Genomic DNA, 15,962 nt, shown 5'->3' with positions numbered 1-15,962 from the left:
TATTTTACAACGTAAAATTAGTAAATTTATTGGTTTAAAGTTAAATATATTTCACTTTATTTAATTTAACACACTCGTTTTACTTAAATTAATATGATAATAATAAGTTTTAAATATAATATTATAAATTTATTCAATTAGTTCAATTAAATGATTGTATTTATATAATTTTTAATGGATTTCTAATCATTTTAAATAATAATACATTCTTTACTATTATAGAATATTTTATAATATGAAAATATAATTATAGTATAAATATAATATTATTTAATTTTTTTTTAATTGTCCAGGGGCTGCATTAGGGGTTACAAACCAAAATAAATGAAATCAACCACAAACAATTACGTTAATAAATATGAAATCAATGGTTTGATGTAACGTGAAGGTTTCCAAGATTGCTAGATCAACGATTTAACATAGAGACTAAACCTTTGATTTTGGAATGAATTTCACTGCCACCTCCTGCCCCTTCAATTCTCCCTTCTTAGCCCAAAATGCCCCCGCCCAACCTCTTCGCCCAATTCATATTTAGTGAAGAACTGCTTTGAAAACCCTAAGTTCTTATCCAACCCAACCTCGCATTCTTCCCCTTCAGGAATCGAAGCTTCATTAGGCTTCACGGAACCGTGCCTGCGAGCTAGCAGTGCTTTTATGTGCTTCGCAGGTGATGGGGGCGGAAATGGCCGCTTGAAGATTCGTAAAGGGGTCGAACTTCGGCTAGAATTTGCTGGAGAGCTATTGAATGCACTGGGGAGAGGGCTTGGGCTTAAGAAAGGGAAATTGGAAGAAGGTTTGTTGTTTCTGAATAAATAATGAAAATCTTTCTGACAGGCTGAACATGCGGATAGAAAGAAAATGACTGGAAAAACTCTTACTGATATATTGTTCTTAGCCAACTTGTGAAACAATTAAGAAAATGGTTGTCTCTACAAGTTTGAAAATTTTTTTCAAGTGTTTTTACCCAATATCAATATGTTGTTACTTTTGTAAATGACTACTCTCATTTACGTGGTTTTATTTAATAAAAGATTGTATATAATTGTTTCCATATTTCTACCATTTTGTGAAATGGTGTGTATGCAATTTTATGCTCAAAGGTTTTTCAATCTAACAACACTAGGGAATATCTATCCTCAAATTTGTCAACATTTTGTATAGAAAAAGGGCATTATACAATAAACATCATGTGCGTATATACCACAACAAAAATGGTAGCCAAGAGGAAGAATAGGCACTTGTCAGAGGTTGCAAGGGTCATTTTAATCTCCATGAATAACGCTCAATTTTTTTTGGCCACATGCTGTTCTTACTGCATGTGCCATTTACTGTTGTCAACAATGAGACTCCCTTCTTTGTTTCAGCTCCATAGAAAGAAATTGTTTCCATTAATTCCATGTGTATTCTGGTATATTTTTTTCGTACTGTCTGTCTCTTGAGGGAAAAACACTTGATGCATGCACCCTCAAATTTATTTTTTGGGAGTACTCAAATTCAAAAAGGTTACATTTGCTATCATCCACTTTAAGGAAAACACTCACCTCTGCTGATGTGTCACGTTGATTACTTGTGCAGCTACTACAATCCCTTCCCAGCAATATAAAAGTATTAATCGTATATTGTACTCTAGGTGAATTGGGATCTTTTTTATGTAAAAAATTATTTACTTTGGTTCTGCTTGTAAAAATCTGAGAGGAATTCTGCTCGTACTGTAAGCATACTAACAATCATGGGAAGCCATTATTTTTTTTCTTTCTTTTCTGCATCTTTTCTCTTATCTTGGTGCATTATATGAATATGAATAATAAATGATTTTTCCAGTTGGCACCTGCTGAGCCTTTTTTCTTTTTTTGCCTATTCTTATGATTTTTCACAGAGACACATCTTGGAAAGGTTAAGCCTCGAAGTCTGGTAGGTTCGTGTCTTGGTGTTCTTGGAAAGCATTTAGAGGACATTGTGGGAGAACTTAGTGAGATTGTTGAATCATTTCCTTCAGATACTAAGGTAGGAAAAGTGAACCTCGTTTTCATATTTCTGAGATCCTTATATGCAATCTTTGAACTGCCTGTACCCTGTAGTGAGAAAGCTTGTATGAGATACTCCTGTTTTATCTATATGACTTTCACATATCTCAATCTTTATGTGTTTAATTCTTCAAAAATTACCAGTCATGATTATTAAATGCGGTCTTGAACTATTACAGATGGCACTGGTGGCTATTGCTAGGAGAAGAAAATTATTGAATGATCAACTTCTTATGACTTTTTAGCTGAAAGTTCCTGGGAAATTCTAGATATCTCTGGAGCTGATGTTACTGATCTTGGCCTTGGAAAAGTAGTAGAATTATGCAACAATTTACGAGCTGTTGATATAAGTACCTGGCCTTTTCTTGCTTTGGTTAGCATATCAACTCTTTGGTAGGCATCATCACTTTTTTTTTTAACCCGCTTGAATTATTTGGTGAGCTTTTAATCATCGCTGTCTTTTTCCCTTGAATCCTAGTTCTGATGTTCAAACAGCCGGTGTCAGAGAATTATGGAATTCGGTGTTTCCAAGTTATTTAAGCATTGCCATCTATTGGAAACATTAAGATGGGGGTACTTTCTCTTCTTTTGTATTATGATTGGTTTCATTATCTTTAATAGTTGAGAATTCTGGAGAAGATAATCTCCACGATCTTACCCTTGGTCACTGCGTTGAACTGTATTTTGTATTATTTAACAGGAGAGAATGGTGTGCCCACATCTGCAACTATACATATGCTGAAGGCAATATTTGGAAATAGTTTTTGCTTTTACTAAGAACATGAGGTTATTGTTCGGACGGGTATTAATGTACATGTGTGTGGATTTTATCCTTTTAGATTAGATTGTTGCAGCCTTTGGGTTTTAACTAGATATAAACTTTATAACAGGCAATGAAAAGAAGTTAAATCCAATGATTTGCAGAGGGTGTCCCAACAGCAATTTTACTGCACGTAGTTGTGTGTACATGTTGATGCCAAAATTGAAGGATGTTGAAGGAGATTCTTGGGAGGAATTAGATAGCACTGACATTACTGATCGTTCCCACTCACTTCGTTGGCTCATATGGGTATGCCCTTCACTCTTAGTGAGCTTTGTCATTTACCCATTGTAAGATTAGCAGAGTGATATAGAAGAAACAAGAAACATGGAAAAAGATGTATGCCTAACGATATTACTTGATGGTTGATGAATATCTGATTCAAGCTTGTAAACCTTCATGTTTCCCCTTTGACAGCCAACAATTGAAGATCGCTTGAGGCAGACTTTGGCAATCGTATTGTAGTTAACCCAAAGCCATCACCTTTTGGTTTTCGAGGGCTGAAAGTTCCACCAGAAGCCTTCTCTGATGTGGCAATGGATGAGCAGGTTGTTAAGGATATTGACCCTGAGACATGGGCAGTTGGAATTGTGCCACAACCTTCAAAGGATGTAATTAGGACTGATGATTCTGCATCCAAGGAATTATCTATGGCTGAGAGGTTTAGACTGGCGTTTGTGGAGAGGGATGAAAGATTGGCACCCAAGAGAGCTAAAAATGCAAGACAACATAGAAGGCGTGCGGAAAGAGAGTTGTTGATGTCTAGTACTGACGCCAAGTCCATTGCCCTAAGTGACCTAGGCTCGGCACACTCATAGATAGCAAAAGAAGAATTTTGACTGGAAAAGCTATGTATACCCTTCTTTATTAACGTTAAATCATTGTCGTTGTTTCTATATTTCTACCTAAAATATGCTGCATATATCTTCAGATGCAATGTCAAAGATTTTCCAATTGGGAAGGAAATCTGAGGAGCGGGTTTCGATGAAGAATCAAGGAGCGGTAGAAAATGAGGACGAGGAAGAACAAATCGCAATGCCTAAGATTTTCCAATTGGGAAGAAAATTTGAGGAGCGGGTTTCGATGAAGAATCGGAGCACCTGAGTTAAAAGGTTGAACTCAGAGCAATTAAGGAAACCATCATGAACCTTGGTTGTACTCAATATTTTATTCCTTAAGAACAATTAAGAAAAATATTTTTCCCTATCCATGTAATTGGCTCAAATTCAGTTCACAGGCCATTCCTTTTCATAAGCCTAGGAAATAGAAGACTAAATTCCCAACAACCCAAACTTATAAATTAAGGTCGTAGGCTCCAACCTGCATCGGGGTAGTTAAATTTTTGTCTTCATTGATTTCTTGCTAAGCTCCTTCAAGGCAGTCGAATAAAACACAGCCTGAAAACCAAAGCCAGCTCCACAAGATAGTCCTTCGTTTTTCCTGCAAATTTTTTCTCAATAATAGTCCTTCCTCTACTTCCCCCTCAACTGGCTAGATGATCCTTCCACTGGTTTCGACTTGGAAGTAATTGTCCCAAGCCCAGGGCGCACCATCATATCCTCCCACTTTCATCTAACAGGATTAGGAAGATTCTTGTCCCTGTTTGACAAAAAATCCAACACTGCAAGCAAAGGAAAAGAGATCAACAGAAGCCTTCCAAGTCAATAAAGAAAGGTTATTCATCCTTTTCGGTATCTTCCAACAAACAGGACTTGGAATTGTTGTCTCAATATCTGATAAGTCTGTCTTTGTTTCATGGTATTATGTATCACCCAATGCTCAAAAGAAATGAAGTTAAGACTAAAATGTTAACACCAAACTCCTTATCAAAATTCTTAGCCCTTCATAATATCTGTAAATCAGTCTCTACATTCTATTTTATAGAATGTGCCCCTCATATGACTCCACGGTCAGAGCACTCAAATAGCACACAAGAGAAAAAAAGAGCGACATTGGCAGAAAGAAACAAAATGAGGGGGGGAAAACCATGAAGCCAAAATCTTTAGTTAACAATCAGTTCTGAACTATTAGAAAATCCTTCAGTACAAATCTTTTTCACCTCAGAATCTTCTGCTTCTGTTTCCCTTTCTTCAGCTTCAGTTCTTTTCCTTTGAGGAATTGCCTGAAAGAATTAACTCTGCCAGTCTTTAGTTTCCAAGTATTTGAGTAGAATCTCTACCACTTGGTTCACAGATAAGAAAACCATAAGGAACAGTTCTGAAATGGAAAATTGTATCACACAGACTTTCAATGATTCATGTACTTACTACATATCAATAGATTTAACATGTGTAATCAAAACTAGAGAGTTATATATACATGCATAGCAAAGCTAATTAGAGAACCAAAGAGTTTACCATATTGATGCATGTATTTTGGTAACTGAACCAGATAAAAGGCCTCATCATGGTGATGAACTATGGGAGCCAACAAGAGGAAGAAGAACCTTCACAGACACCAATTTGGCCACTAGAGAAAAAATGTCAACAAAATCCAAACATTTAGCTACCAAACGAGCCTTATATCTCTTCAGGGAATCATCAGAGTTAAGCTTGATTTTATAAACCCATTTGCATCCAATGGTATGTTTATCAGGAAGCAGAAGAGTGACAGTCCAGGTGTTGTTTGCTTCCAGAGCGTTCAACTTGTTACGCATAGCCAACCTCCATTCAGGACATTTCACTGCTTGGTAATAGTATTGAGGTTCAACCTGAGAAGATAGACTGAGCGCAAAATGTTTGTACGAATCAGAAAGGGCATGGTAAGAAATGGAGTTAGGGATTGGATAAGACGGAGAGGGTGAAGCAGATGGAGGAGAACCAACAAGTAAATTACAGTGATAATCCTACAAATAATGAGGTGGATGAGTCTTCCGAGTAGATTTTTGAAGAATAGCACCAACGGATGAGGAAGGAACAAGTGTGGGAAGATCATGAGGTGGAAGATCATCAACTGAAACATCAGAAATAACTGGTGAATCATGAATAGGTGAAGAATCAAGGTCGGGAAAAGGATGAGTTTGGACGGAGGAGTGGGGCAGAACCAAATCAGGAAAGGGAAAACGTAATAGTATGAAAAGGAAAGGTAACTTGATCTGAACCTGTAATAGTATGAAAAGGGAAAACGTCCTCATGGAACACGACATCTCTTGAAAGAAAAACCTGTTCGGTCTCCACATCATAGAATTTATAACCTTTCACACCAACTAGATAACCAAGAAACACACAGACCCGAGCACGAGGGTGGAACTTAGTGCGATGAGCAGCTAAGGTGGAAGCAAAAGCTAAACAGCCAAAGAATCGAAAAAGAGAATAATCAGGAGATGTGTTGTAGAGCTAATGAAAGGGTGTGTTGTGTTGCAAGAGAGGAGAAGGATTTCTATTAATCAAGAAGCCGCAGTAAGAATACACTCTGTCCAAAAAGAGACTGAAATGCAAGATTGAAAGAACAAGGACCGAGCCACATTCAAAAGGTATTGATGTTTTCTTTCAACAACTGAGTTTTGCTGAGGCCGTTCAACACATGAAAACTAGTGCAAAACTCCTTGAGCTTGAAAAAATTCAACAAAAGATAACTCAGGTGCATTATCAGATCGAAAAACCTTGATTTTGGCATTAAACTGCGTAGAAACCATGTTAAAAAACCGCGGGATCACAGAAACAACATCAGATTTAGTCTTCAATAGATAAATCCAAGTAAATCTAGAACAATCATCAACAAGACTTAAGAAAAAATGATGACCAGTATAAGAAACAGTTTGATATGGTCCCCAAATATCACAGTACACAAGATCAAAAGGAAATTTTGACAAATGATTATGGGATTCAAAAGATAGCCTACGTTGTTTAGTAAGAGGACAAATATAACAAGGATCTGATTTATGTAATCTAGTTACATCACAGTTCAACCGATCTTTCAAGAAATTAAGTCTCTTAAAAGAAATGTGTCCTAGCCTATTATGCCAAACATGAGCAGAAACATTGTTAACAAAAGCATGAGAAATAGAATTTAAATTTTGAGCACTAAGGATATAGAGATATTGGACTTTGTCACTCTTGCCAATCGTCCTCTGGGTGGATAGATCCTGGAGAATAAAACAATCAGGAAGGAAACTTACCGTAAGGCCAGAGTCAGTAACTAAAGCATTAACAGAGATCAAGTTGAATTTGAATTGAGGAACAAACAGTACGTCTTTAAGCACAAGGTGAGAATGCAATTTAATATCACCAGCAAAGTAGACCAAAAGTTGATAATTATTGGGCAAAGTAATTGTAGTGTGAGGGATAGCATGCAAGGAAGCGAAAAACATGAGTTTGAGAGCAAATATGTCGAGTAGCTCCTGAGTCGACAATCCAGAATTGAGGTGAAGAAATTAGAGGATTTAAGGACATAGAAAAACAAATACCTGCCAAGCAGTTGAATGTAGAAGATTCTGGAGCGATGGTGACCTTTGCTGAGCTACTCGGGTGTGTAGAAAGTATTAACATGAGCTGTTGATATTGATTTGAGTCCAGATTCTGAACAAAACTCCCAACAGAAGTAGAACCTTGGCTATCAGCGACAATAAAAACTTGATGAGCAGCAGCATGAGAATTGTGGTTGGTTTTGGATGTAAATCTATGCGGATAGCCATGGAGCTTGTAGCAACAAGCAATAGTAGGACCAACATTCTTGCAATGAGTACAATACTTGTCCTTGATCTGATTTCGGGGAGCACTGTAATCCTGATTCCTGGAGGTACTGTAATTCGGATTCCGTGGAGCACTGTTATTTGAATGAAATTTCTGAGAGGTTTGTGAGCCAGGTTTAGTAACTTTTGTTTTCTCAGATTTAACCGCAAATGCCATTGTGTCAGTGGGAGTGTTCAAACCTGAGGCATGAGTAGTCCTCCTTTGTTGTTCCTCTTGGACAACCAGAGAAAAAACACGATTAATAAGGGGCATCGGATCCATGAGGACCAACTGACCACGAACTTGGGAGAAAGAATCATCAAAGCCCATTAAAAATGACATGATATACTCCATATGGTGGTAATCAGTAAGATTTTTAACGCCACCACAAGAGCATTTCCCACAAGAGCAATTAGGACGGTAATTGTTCAGTTCTTCCCAAATGGTTTTCAGCTTGGTAAAATAAGTGCTAACGAAATCCTTGTCTTGACCCAAGTTCATCAATTCTCGTTTAAGCTACAAAATGCGAGGGCCTTTTCGCTGTTGAAAACGATCCCGAAGGTCAAGCCAAATTTCTCGGGCAAAAGCAGCAAAAATAATACTCGCAAAAATTTCTTTGGAAACCGAATTGAAGATCCAAGAGATGACCATATTATTATTTTGGGTCCAGGAGTTGAGAAAAATAGGATCAACACTTTGAGGTTTAGGGATGGAACCATCGACAAAGCCCACTTTGTTCTTTACGGATAAGGCAATCAACATCGCATGACTCCAATTGATGTAATTTTCACCGGTAAGCAGCTGCGAGACAAGAACTTGCCCGGGGCTGTCCGAATGGTGAATATAATAAGGGTTCAATGGTTCTATAAAAATGGAACGAGTCAAACTGGCACGAAGACTAGAATCGGAAGCACCCGTCGATGAATAAGTCTCCATGGAGAACTGACCAAAGTTGACTACCAACGCAGGTCCAAAAACATTAATCTCCACCAGATCCTCCACCAAATCTCTCCAAAAAAAATCAAATCCTTTTACAAAACCTCAGAATCCAACAGCGGGCCTGAAAAAAATTCGAGCGGGAATAATCCAAAGAAACACCCAAAATATTCACTGTCCTCGAGACTTCAAAGAGAACACCCAAAAATGCTAACCTCTCGGCCAACCAGAAATCCAACCTAAGCTCGAACAACAACCAAGTCCAACCGACGCACGAACAGGGCCAACCTCTCGGCCAACAATAAAATCCAGAGATCTGATATCTCTTTAAAGAAAACGCCCAAAATCGGCGCCTAAAATCTAGAGAACGAACGCAACAAGCATATCCATCTCTCGGCAACAAAATCCAGACGAAAAATAAAAGAGGGGCGAAATCTAACCTCTTTGCTGGAAATAACCAACAGAGTGAGGAACCTAACCTCTGCAAAACGCCGGAAACATCAGAAATAGCTTCCCGACAGCTTGAATCGTCGAGCCCCTTTCGAACAGAGGTGAAAAAGAAGACAGAAACCCCTCTGTCGGAAACAATGGGGGACTGGCCGGTGATCGTCACAGGAAATAATCGCCGAAAATAGGCGAGAGAGATGGAGAAATGTCCGTCTTCCAAAAATAATCAGAGAAGGCGAATCATCCGCTCTGATACCATATTAAAAAATTAGACGAACAGAGAGCCGTTGAGCTCTGTCATCGGGGAGGCACAACCGAGAAGACGAAACCAAGATAAAAGTTTATTTTCTGATTTCTTACTGTTTACAAGTTACAACGGAAGCTTTATACAATAGAGGGGTAAAATAGTAAATTTAAAAATATTACATAATAATGAAATAAGGAAATAATAAATTACATTCTAATACCAAGGCTTCAATTGTTTATCAAATGACATCTCTAACTCAATTTTTGCACGTAGAGAAAGTTGAAAGTACGCGTCTCAAGTTAGAGATGGATGAGATGCTTAATACAAAAGCTCGTATATATCACCAAATTCCGGAGAAAAAGAAGAAGTTCATTAATCTTGAAACTGAATCTTCGACACTCTCCCAGGCTTGGCCAATGCTCCGTCTCACTTATTGCTTTTGAAAGAAATTTGGATAAGTTCAATTCACGGAAATCAATTTTGATTAATCTCAGAAGAAAGTATTAAGGACTCTATTGGAAGTTTTTGAATGTGATTACTACGAAGACAAGGTAATAAACTAAGAATTCTAGTCACAAGTAATATAGGGCTAGCTTTTCCATCTAATAGAATTTGATTTTACCCTGTTCAGCTCATTGTCAAACTACGTAGGAGCATCCTTAAACCATGTCAGTTGAACTAAGTGGTATTTCCTAGTAATTAGCCTAATAACGATATTGAATGTCCATGAATGGAGCCGCAAACTCGTCATTAGGACCAATTATATAGCTGATTTATGTGAATCAAGGGAGTGAGACAAATCACAAACAACACTTGTGATTGGTCTGGAGTCAAATTTGCACTTCCCTTCGGAAGATGGCTCTCAACTATAAAGAGTAAATGGGTTCCCGATTTGGATGACTTCGTAGCTCCCTTTCTAGCATTTTATTACACAGCCGGCCGCCTATATATCAGGTAGGGAGCTTGAGTATCTGTGGTGGCTCTTAAGGAATTCCGCAAAATGCTTTCCAACCTCTCCATGTACTCTCGAAAGTATATTCGTGTCATTATCTGGAAACGCAATGGAAGATAAATTCCTAACCGAAACTAGTCAACTAATGTCTTTTTTCTTTCATTGCTTGGTCCCCTCTCAATATTGGAGATGGATGTAGGTTTTAGGTTTCAGGTTTCAGAAACCAAATTACGTACAGACTGGACAAACACCTGTAAAGCTGTAACATGATTTACCCATAAGTGTTTTATGACACATCTTTTTCGTACTTGATAGCCTTTTGTTGTCATTATGCAGAAAACTTCTTAGTTATTCAATTTTACTTTCATATTTTAAGTTAAAATTTTCAAACATTGGAGCATCTTCAGCAAGAAAAAGCTAGCCTATCTGAACAACTCAAAGGGAAAGGGTAAATGCTAGCGAGATAGATCCCAGTACAGTTGATGAGCCCGAAAGTTTTCTCGAAATTATTCGATGAAGAAGTTAGCTAACTCCTTTTTTCGTGTGTAAGACAAATCGTGGAGAACTACCTTGCAAGAGCAAAAGGATTTACCAGCATGAACTGGCCAATCACAAGTTCATACTGTCGTATCTAAATTACAATAAAATGAATTTGATTGTTTGATTTCTGATTTCGGTAGGATTGGTTGAATGAATACAATCTCAACAATGAGGTAAAGAGTTTCGATATTACATGACATGAATCCTCGTTTTGTATGGAATGTTGTATGTAGAGCCCTTAAAATCGGCGTTTCCGGGATTAAGATACAACTATGTTGATTGAGAGCCGGTGTATCGTCTATTTGCTACTAGTTCTGGTGTCTATATGTCTTTTATTTGTTTTATTTGTACAGGAAAGAGGGGGATTAATTTTTTTCCTGTGATCTCACTAATGTGAAGTTTCTGTACAGGTTCAAGGCTGTCCGAATGGCCAAAGTGGTATGATCCGTGTTAGCCTGTCTATATGTTCTATAGTGCTACTTCTCTGTAACACGGTGCATAGTACCATAACAAACTTCATATTTTAATTTTCCTATCACTTGATTACTCAAACCATTTGCTATGAACTTGAGCACATTCTTAATCTTACTCGGGAGATAGATTGGATGGTAAATATGTCATATGGTTATCATCTGGCCGTGCTTCTGGTAATAGGATACTACTATACATGAAGAAGTGATTCTTTAGCGGGGGCCTTGAGCCTGGACACACCATTTTGATCTCTCTAAAGCATAGCACCCAGAAATAATTGATCTGTGGATTGTTCATCTGTGGAGCTCACAACCCTAAACTTATAAAATATGCTGCATATATCTTCCAATGAAATATGCCATGCAATTTGAGAGTTAAGCACTAACCAGTTTAGGGTAGGCATGATACAGAAAAAACTGATTTGTCATTTTATGTGCAGATAAGCAGGGTACTGAAATTCATTCCATCGAAAGGAAGGATAAGGTAGCTTTGCCCTGGCATAATCATCAGTTCATTTCTGCTATTCTGTTTTCCTTAGAGACGAAAAGAGGGTGCAGAATCAGATGAAAAGTACACGGAACTCTGTAAAATTTTGGATGCAGAAAAGGCTAAGCTCGCTGAGCTAACAGTGAAGCAATCGAATCTTTCAATGGATAAGAGCAAGGTGTGTTGTGTTATCTGACCAAACGTAAGATGGATGATTCGAAGTTTAAATGTGTACGAGCCTTTGCCATGATGGAGAAGGCATCCTGTGTTCAATTATAGGGGTCATGAAATAGAGCTATTTAACTGAAAAGAAATAATTTTAACAGTGGCTCATAATTTTTTAGCAGCATATAGAAAACATTTGGAGCCTTTGATGAGACCTTTTCGTGTCTTTCCCAGGCAAAGTCGATTGTTGATGATCTCAAGTGTAGGTTGAACGATATTCCGGTAAGTTCAACAATTCCTGTTAATTAGAACTCGGACATTGTTAAATTAAAGTTCGATAATTATTTAATGTGCATGTCTAAATTTCAACATGCTGATGAATATAATAAGCAGCCTCAGCTGGAACAAATGGATATGCAAGTCCTGAAAGGAGAACATAAATCTCTACTATCAGATAAGGCTGGTGAAGAGGAGTATCTGCAGTCTCTTCAAATGGGAATCGGAGAAATCGAGGTAAAAGTGGCTCTATATTTTGTACAGTACAATTCAATCGTGAAAAAGATGGAAGAAAAACAGGTGCATAAAATGACCCAGACCCTAGGGCATACAACACAAGGTCTTTGACCCTTTCGCTTCCTTGGTTACTTTTGCCGAAGTAGTTAATTGCTCCTGAGGAGAAGAGTACAGGGTCCAGCGTTACTGTTTCATACAAATGGCCAGATTCATTCCCAATGTGAAAAAAAAAAAAAAAAAAAAAAAAATCTAAGATGTTTGCCTGTACCCATCAGAGGGTGGGTGACATTGAGATACAGTTTAATAAGCTTCACTTCCTCAAGGATCCGCTGTACCCATTATGGCCACAGGTGAAATTAAAAGCAAAGTGATAGGATGTATAGGAATTTTCACTTGAATTCTATTGGGCAATTTGATTGATCTGATGATCGGATTCAATGTAATCAATGTTTTAACCTGGTCGAGTAGTGTGTATTTAAGGCCATACTCTTGCGTTATAAATCAAAATTACTAGGATCCAATACAATAAGTGACACAGGACTGCCGTCCCTGCTAAGTTACCTCGACGGGCTAACCTTCTTCTGCATGGTTTACATTCCCTATGGCGAAATTCAATTCCATGCAGAATTTTCTAAAACACAATTTATGTAATGAAATCAATTTTGGTAATTAAAGGGATAAAATACACCCTAAGAATAATTCAACAAAAAATATTATCAAACGCAAATAGTGATAACCATAAGAAAATGAATTTCTATCATACAACATGAAATTCATAATCAGAATGTAAACGGAAGCATGAATGCTTAGCTCAAATTTCAGAAGTTGCAAAAATATGTCTTGTCTGTTCATAAGCTCTTCCATGGAAAAGTCAAAAGCATACATTAAATAGAAACTTCCATGCTAGAGAACTTGTCTAGGATTCATGGCACAAAGGAAGCGCTTATGGGAGTAGAGGAATACTGTTCTTCCTTGTTGCGTAAAAAAAATCTAAATTAAGAATGGCTGCAGAACCAAGAAACTTAAAATCTGACATCCTCCTTAAGCCTTATGAATGAAGCGAGGTCTAGTATTGATCCCTTCCCACTTACACTTGTTATAAACTATTATCCAGTGCCGCCACCCCGGAGCTGCCATGAATTCAACTGGTTTTTGAATATCATTTCCCTGATTGGAGTTTCTATCACAACCTAAAAGACTTCAAAGATACGAATACTATTCCATGCTGGACAGCCGACGATCCGCAAATAACCAGCACCGGTAGAGTGTCAAAGAGATGAAAGATGAGGATTAGAATGAATATGGCAATAAGCCGTTAACTGACTTTGGAAGACATCCGTGTTTTTTTCATCACCTCTTTAAACTATTAATATCTACTGTTTGAAGAAAACATGCGGCTTCATGCCTTTTGACAGATGCGTTGATTTCTGTTCCAAAAACGATATTCATTGCATGCAAAGCCCTCAAACTCGGATGGCGTTTGCGGTTTTCCATGGATAGAAATCAAGCTAAAAGTGGAAGAAGTTAGAACTGTTTAAGCCATAACGTGACAATCCATCGATTCTGGCACAAAATATATGCTTCATGAACAAGCAAAGGCTTTCCATGTACACCTGAAGACACTATAAATATTCAAATTGTTATCTTCTCCAACTACCATAGAAGTGCAAGTCCGACTGCCAAGAGAGGATTCCAGCTGAAAATATCCTAAACCAGGGAAGAAAGATTCGGGTAGCTTCTCTCTACTGTGCGAATTTATCGTGTCATTTCTGAGTGAAAGAAATGGGTTCGCGCTCAGTTCTCTGTGCTGTTTGTGTTCTGTTTCTGTTCCAACGGATAACTGACGCTGATGCTTCTGATCACAAAGTTTTTAACGTGAAAAACTTCGGAGCGATTCCTGGCGGCAAAACGGATTGCAGCAAGGTAATTAATCATAGCCTCATTCTTCATCTTGATTGCTTATAGATATGTGTGATTCGATCGTGAATTTTGGACTTAATAGGTTTATGATTCTATCTAAATGCTATAGGCGTTGATGAATGCGTGGAAAGCTGCCTGTGAGTGGGAAGGGACGAGTAGGGTTTTCATCCCGGAAGGGACGTTCTTGGTGGGACCCGTGGTGCTCAAAGGACCTTGCAAAAGTTCCATGGTTTTACAGGTCAAGGGAATGGTCAAGGCTCCTGATCTTAACAAATTTACTTCTGATGGCTGGATCGACTTTCAGTACATTGACGGATTGATGATCACCGGCGGCGGAAAGTTCGACGGACAAGGCGCTAGAGCGTGGCCGCATAATAAATGTTCCAATGGCCAAAAGTGCCAACCTCTACCCACAGTAAGCTCCCCCTTGTAAATCCATCCCACAATTAATTCTGCTTGACCTTATCTTCTTTGCTAATTTCTTTTCAATTTCTCTCCTCCTTTTCGTCACAGTCATTGAGATTCAGCTTTGTCACCAATGCAACAGTCCGAGGGATATCCTCAATAGACAGCAAGTTCTTTCACATGATGATTTTCGCTTCCAAGAACGTCAAGCTTCAGGCCCTCAAAATTTCCGCACCTGCGGATAGCCCCAACACGGACGGAATTCACATCGCTCTCTCCAGTGATATCAGAATTTCTCGCTCCGTCATAGGCACCGGCGACGACTGTATCTCGATAGGACCCGGCAACTCCAACATCTATATCTCTAATGTGTTCTGTGGCCCCGGCCATGGCATTAGCGTAGGGAGCCTCGGAAGGGACCCGAACGAAGGCGACGTGGTCGGCCTGACGGTCAAGAACTGCACCTTCACCAACACCGACAATGGCATCCGAATCAAGACATGGCCAAGCTCTCCCGCTCATAGCTCCGCAACCAATTTCACTTTCGAGGATCTGGTCATGAAAAAGGTCCGGAATCCCATCGTTATCGATCAACAGTACTGCCCATATTCTTCCTGCGATCTGAAGGTATGAGATGCATCCATGCCAGAAGAATAAAAAAGTCTCTCTCTAAAAAACAAGCATCCATCTATTGAAGCTCTGATTCTGTTTTGTTTGATGAATGCAGTCTCCGTCGCGAGTGAAGATAAGCAATGTAGTGTTCGAGAACATACGAGGGAGCTCAGCATCAAAGGTGGCGGTGAATCTCTTATGCAGTAAGGAAGTGCCATGCCAGAACGTGAAGCTTAGCGACATCGACTTGGATTACTTTGGACGGGAAGGCGATTCTTCCGTATCGACATGCTCCAACGTCGAAGGGATTTCTTCAGGCTACCAAGTCCCCCCTTCTTGCGTCTAAATTATTTCAATCTTTACATATTAGATTAGATGATTCTTTGAAATGAATTCTTTTAAGGGGAAATTTGACTCCTGCAAATATATATATATATGCTTAATGTTGTGATTAATTTGTCAATGTAATTGTAATTCTGTATTGATTAATGTGAACAACATAATTTATTAAACACTGCTAAAGGCAATGTTATAAAAGCTGGCCAGGAGATTTGATGAGGCCTGGTTGAACCAGAGTATGGTTGTCCTGATGACATTATAAACATAATTTAATGACAATTTTTTTTTTTAAAAGGAGAGAAAATTCAGTTATTTGCATTTGGAAGAGTTTCACCCCTGTTTTACAAAAGAGGATTTCAGCTCTATTATAATCAAGTATAAGATAATTATTATTCATCCCTTTTTATTTAATATA

At 38.3% G+C, this 15,962-nt stretch overlaps 1 protein-coding gene and 1 pseudogene across 1 annotated transcript; both read left to right on the top strand.

Annotated features, from left to right (window-relative positions):
- The first annotated feature begins 498 nt into the window (after positions 1-498).
- Positions 499-4,052, top strand: LOC137949398 (uncharacterized; annotated as a pseudogene).
- Positions 4,053-10,804: 6,752 nt separating this feature from the next.
- Positions 10,805-15,554, top strand: LOC137949396 (exopolygalacturonase-like). Its single transcript, XM_068795460.1, has 10 exons — positions 10,805-10,809; positions 11,047-11,074; positions 11,547-11,555; positions 11,646-11,771; positions 11,993-12,040; positions 12,152-12,374; positions 14,052-14,194; positions 14,301-14,606; positions 14,705-15,223; positions 15,324-15,554. The coding sequence occupies exons 1-10, from the start codon at positions 10,805-10,807 to the stop codon at positions 15,552-15,554; spliced, it is 1,638 nt and encodes a 545-aa protein (XP_068651561.1).
- The last annotated feature ends 408 nt before the right edge of the window (positions 15,555-15,962 follow it).

This window comes from Aristolochia californica, unplaced genomic scaffold, assembly GCF_029961685.1.
Source record: "Aristolochia californica isolate CCGP_79_NKW_82.1479 unplaced genomic scaffold, dmAriCali1.0.hap1 SCAF_14, whole genome shotgun sequence".
NCBI classification, from domain to species: Eukaryota; Viridiplantae; Streptophyta; class Magnoliopsida; order Piperales; family Aristolochiaceae; genus Aristolochia; species Aristolochia californica.
Note: the sequence above shows the minus strand (reverse complement) of the source record. Positions and strands in the feature narration are given on the sequence as shown.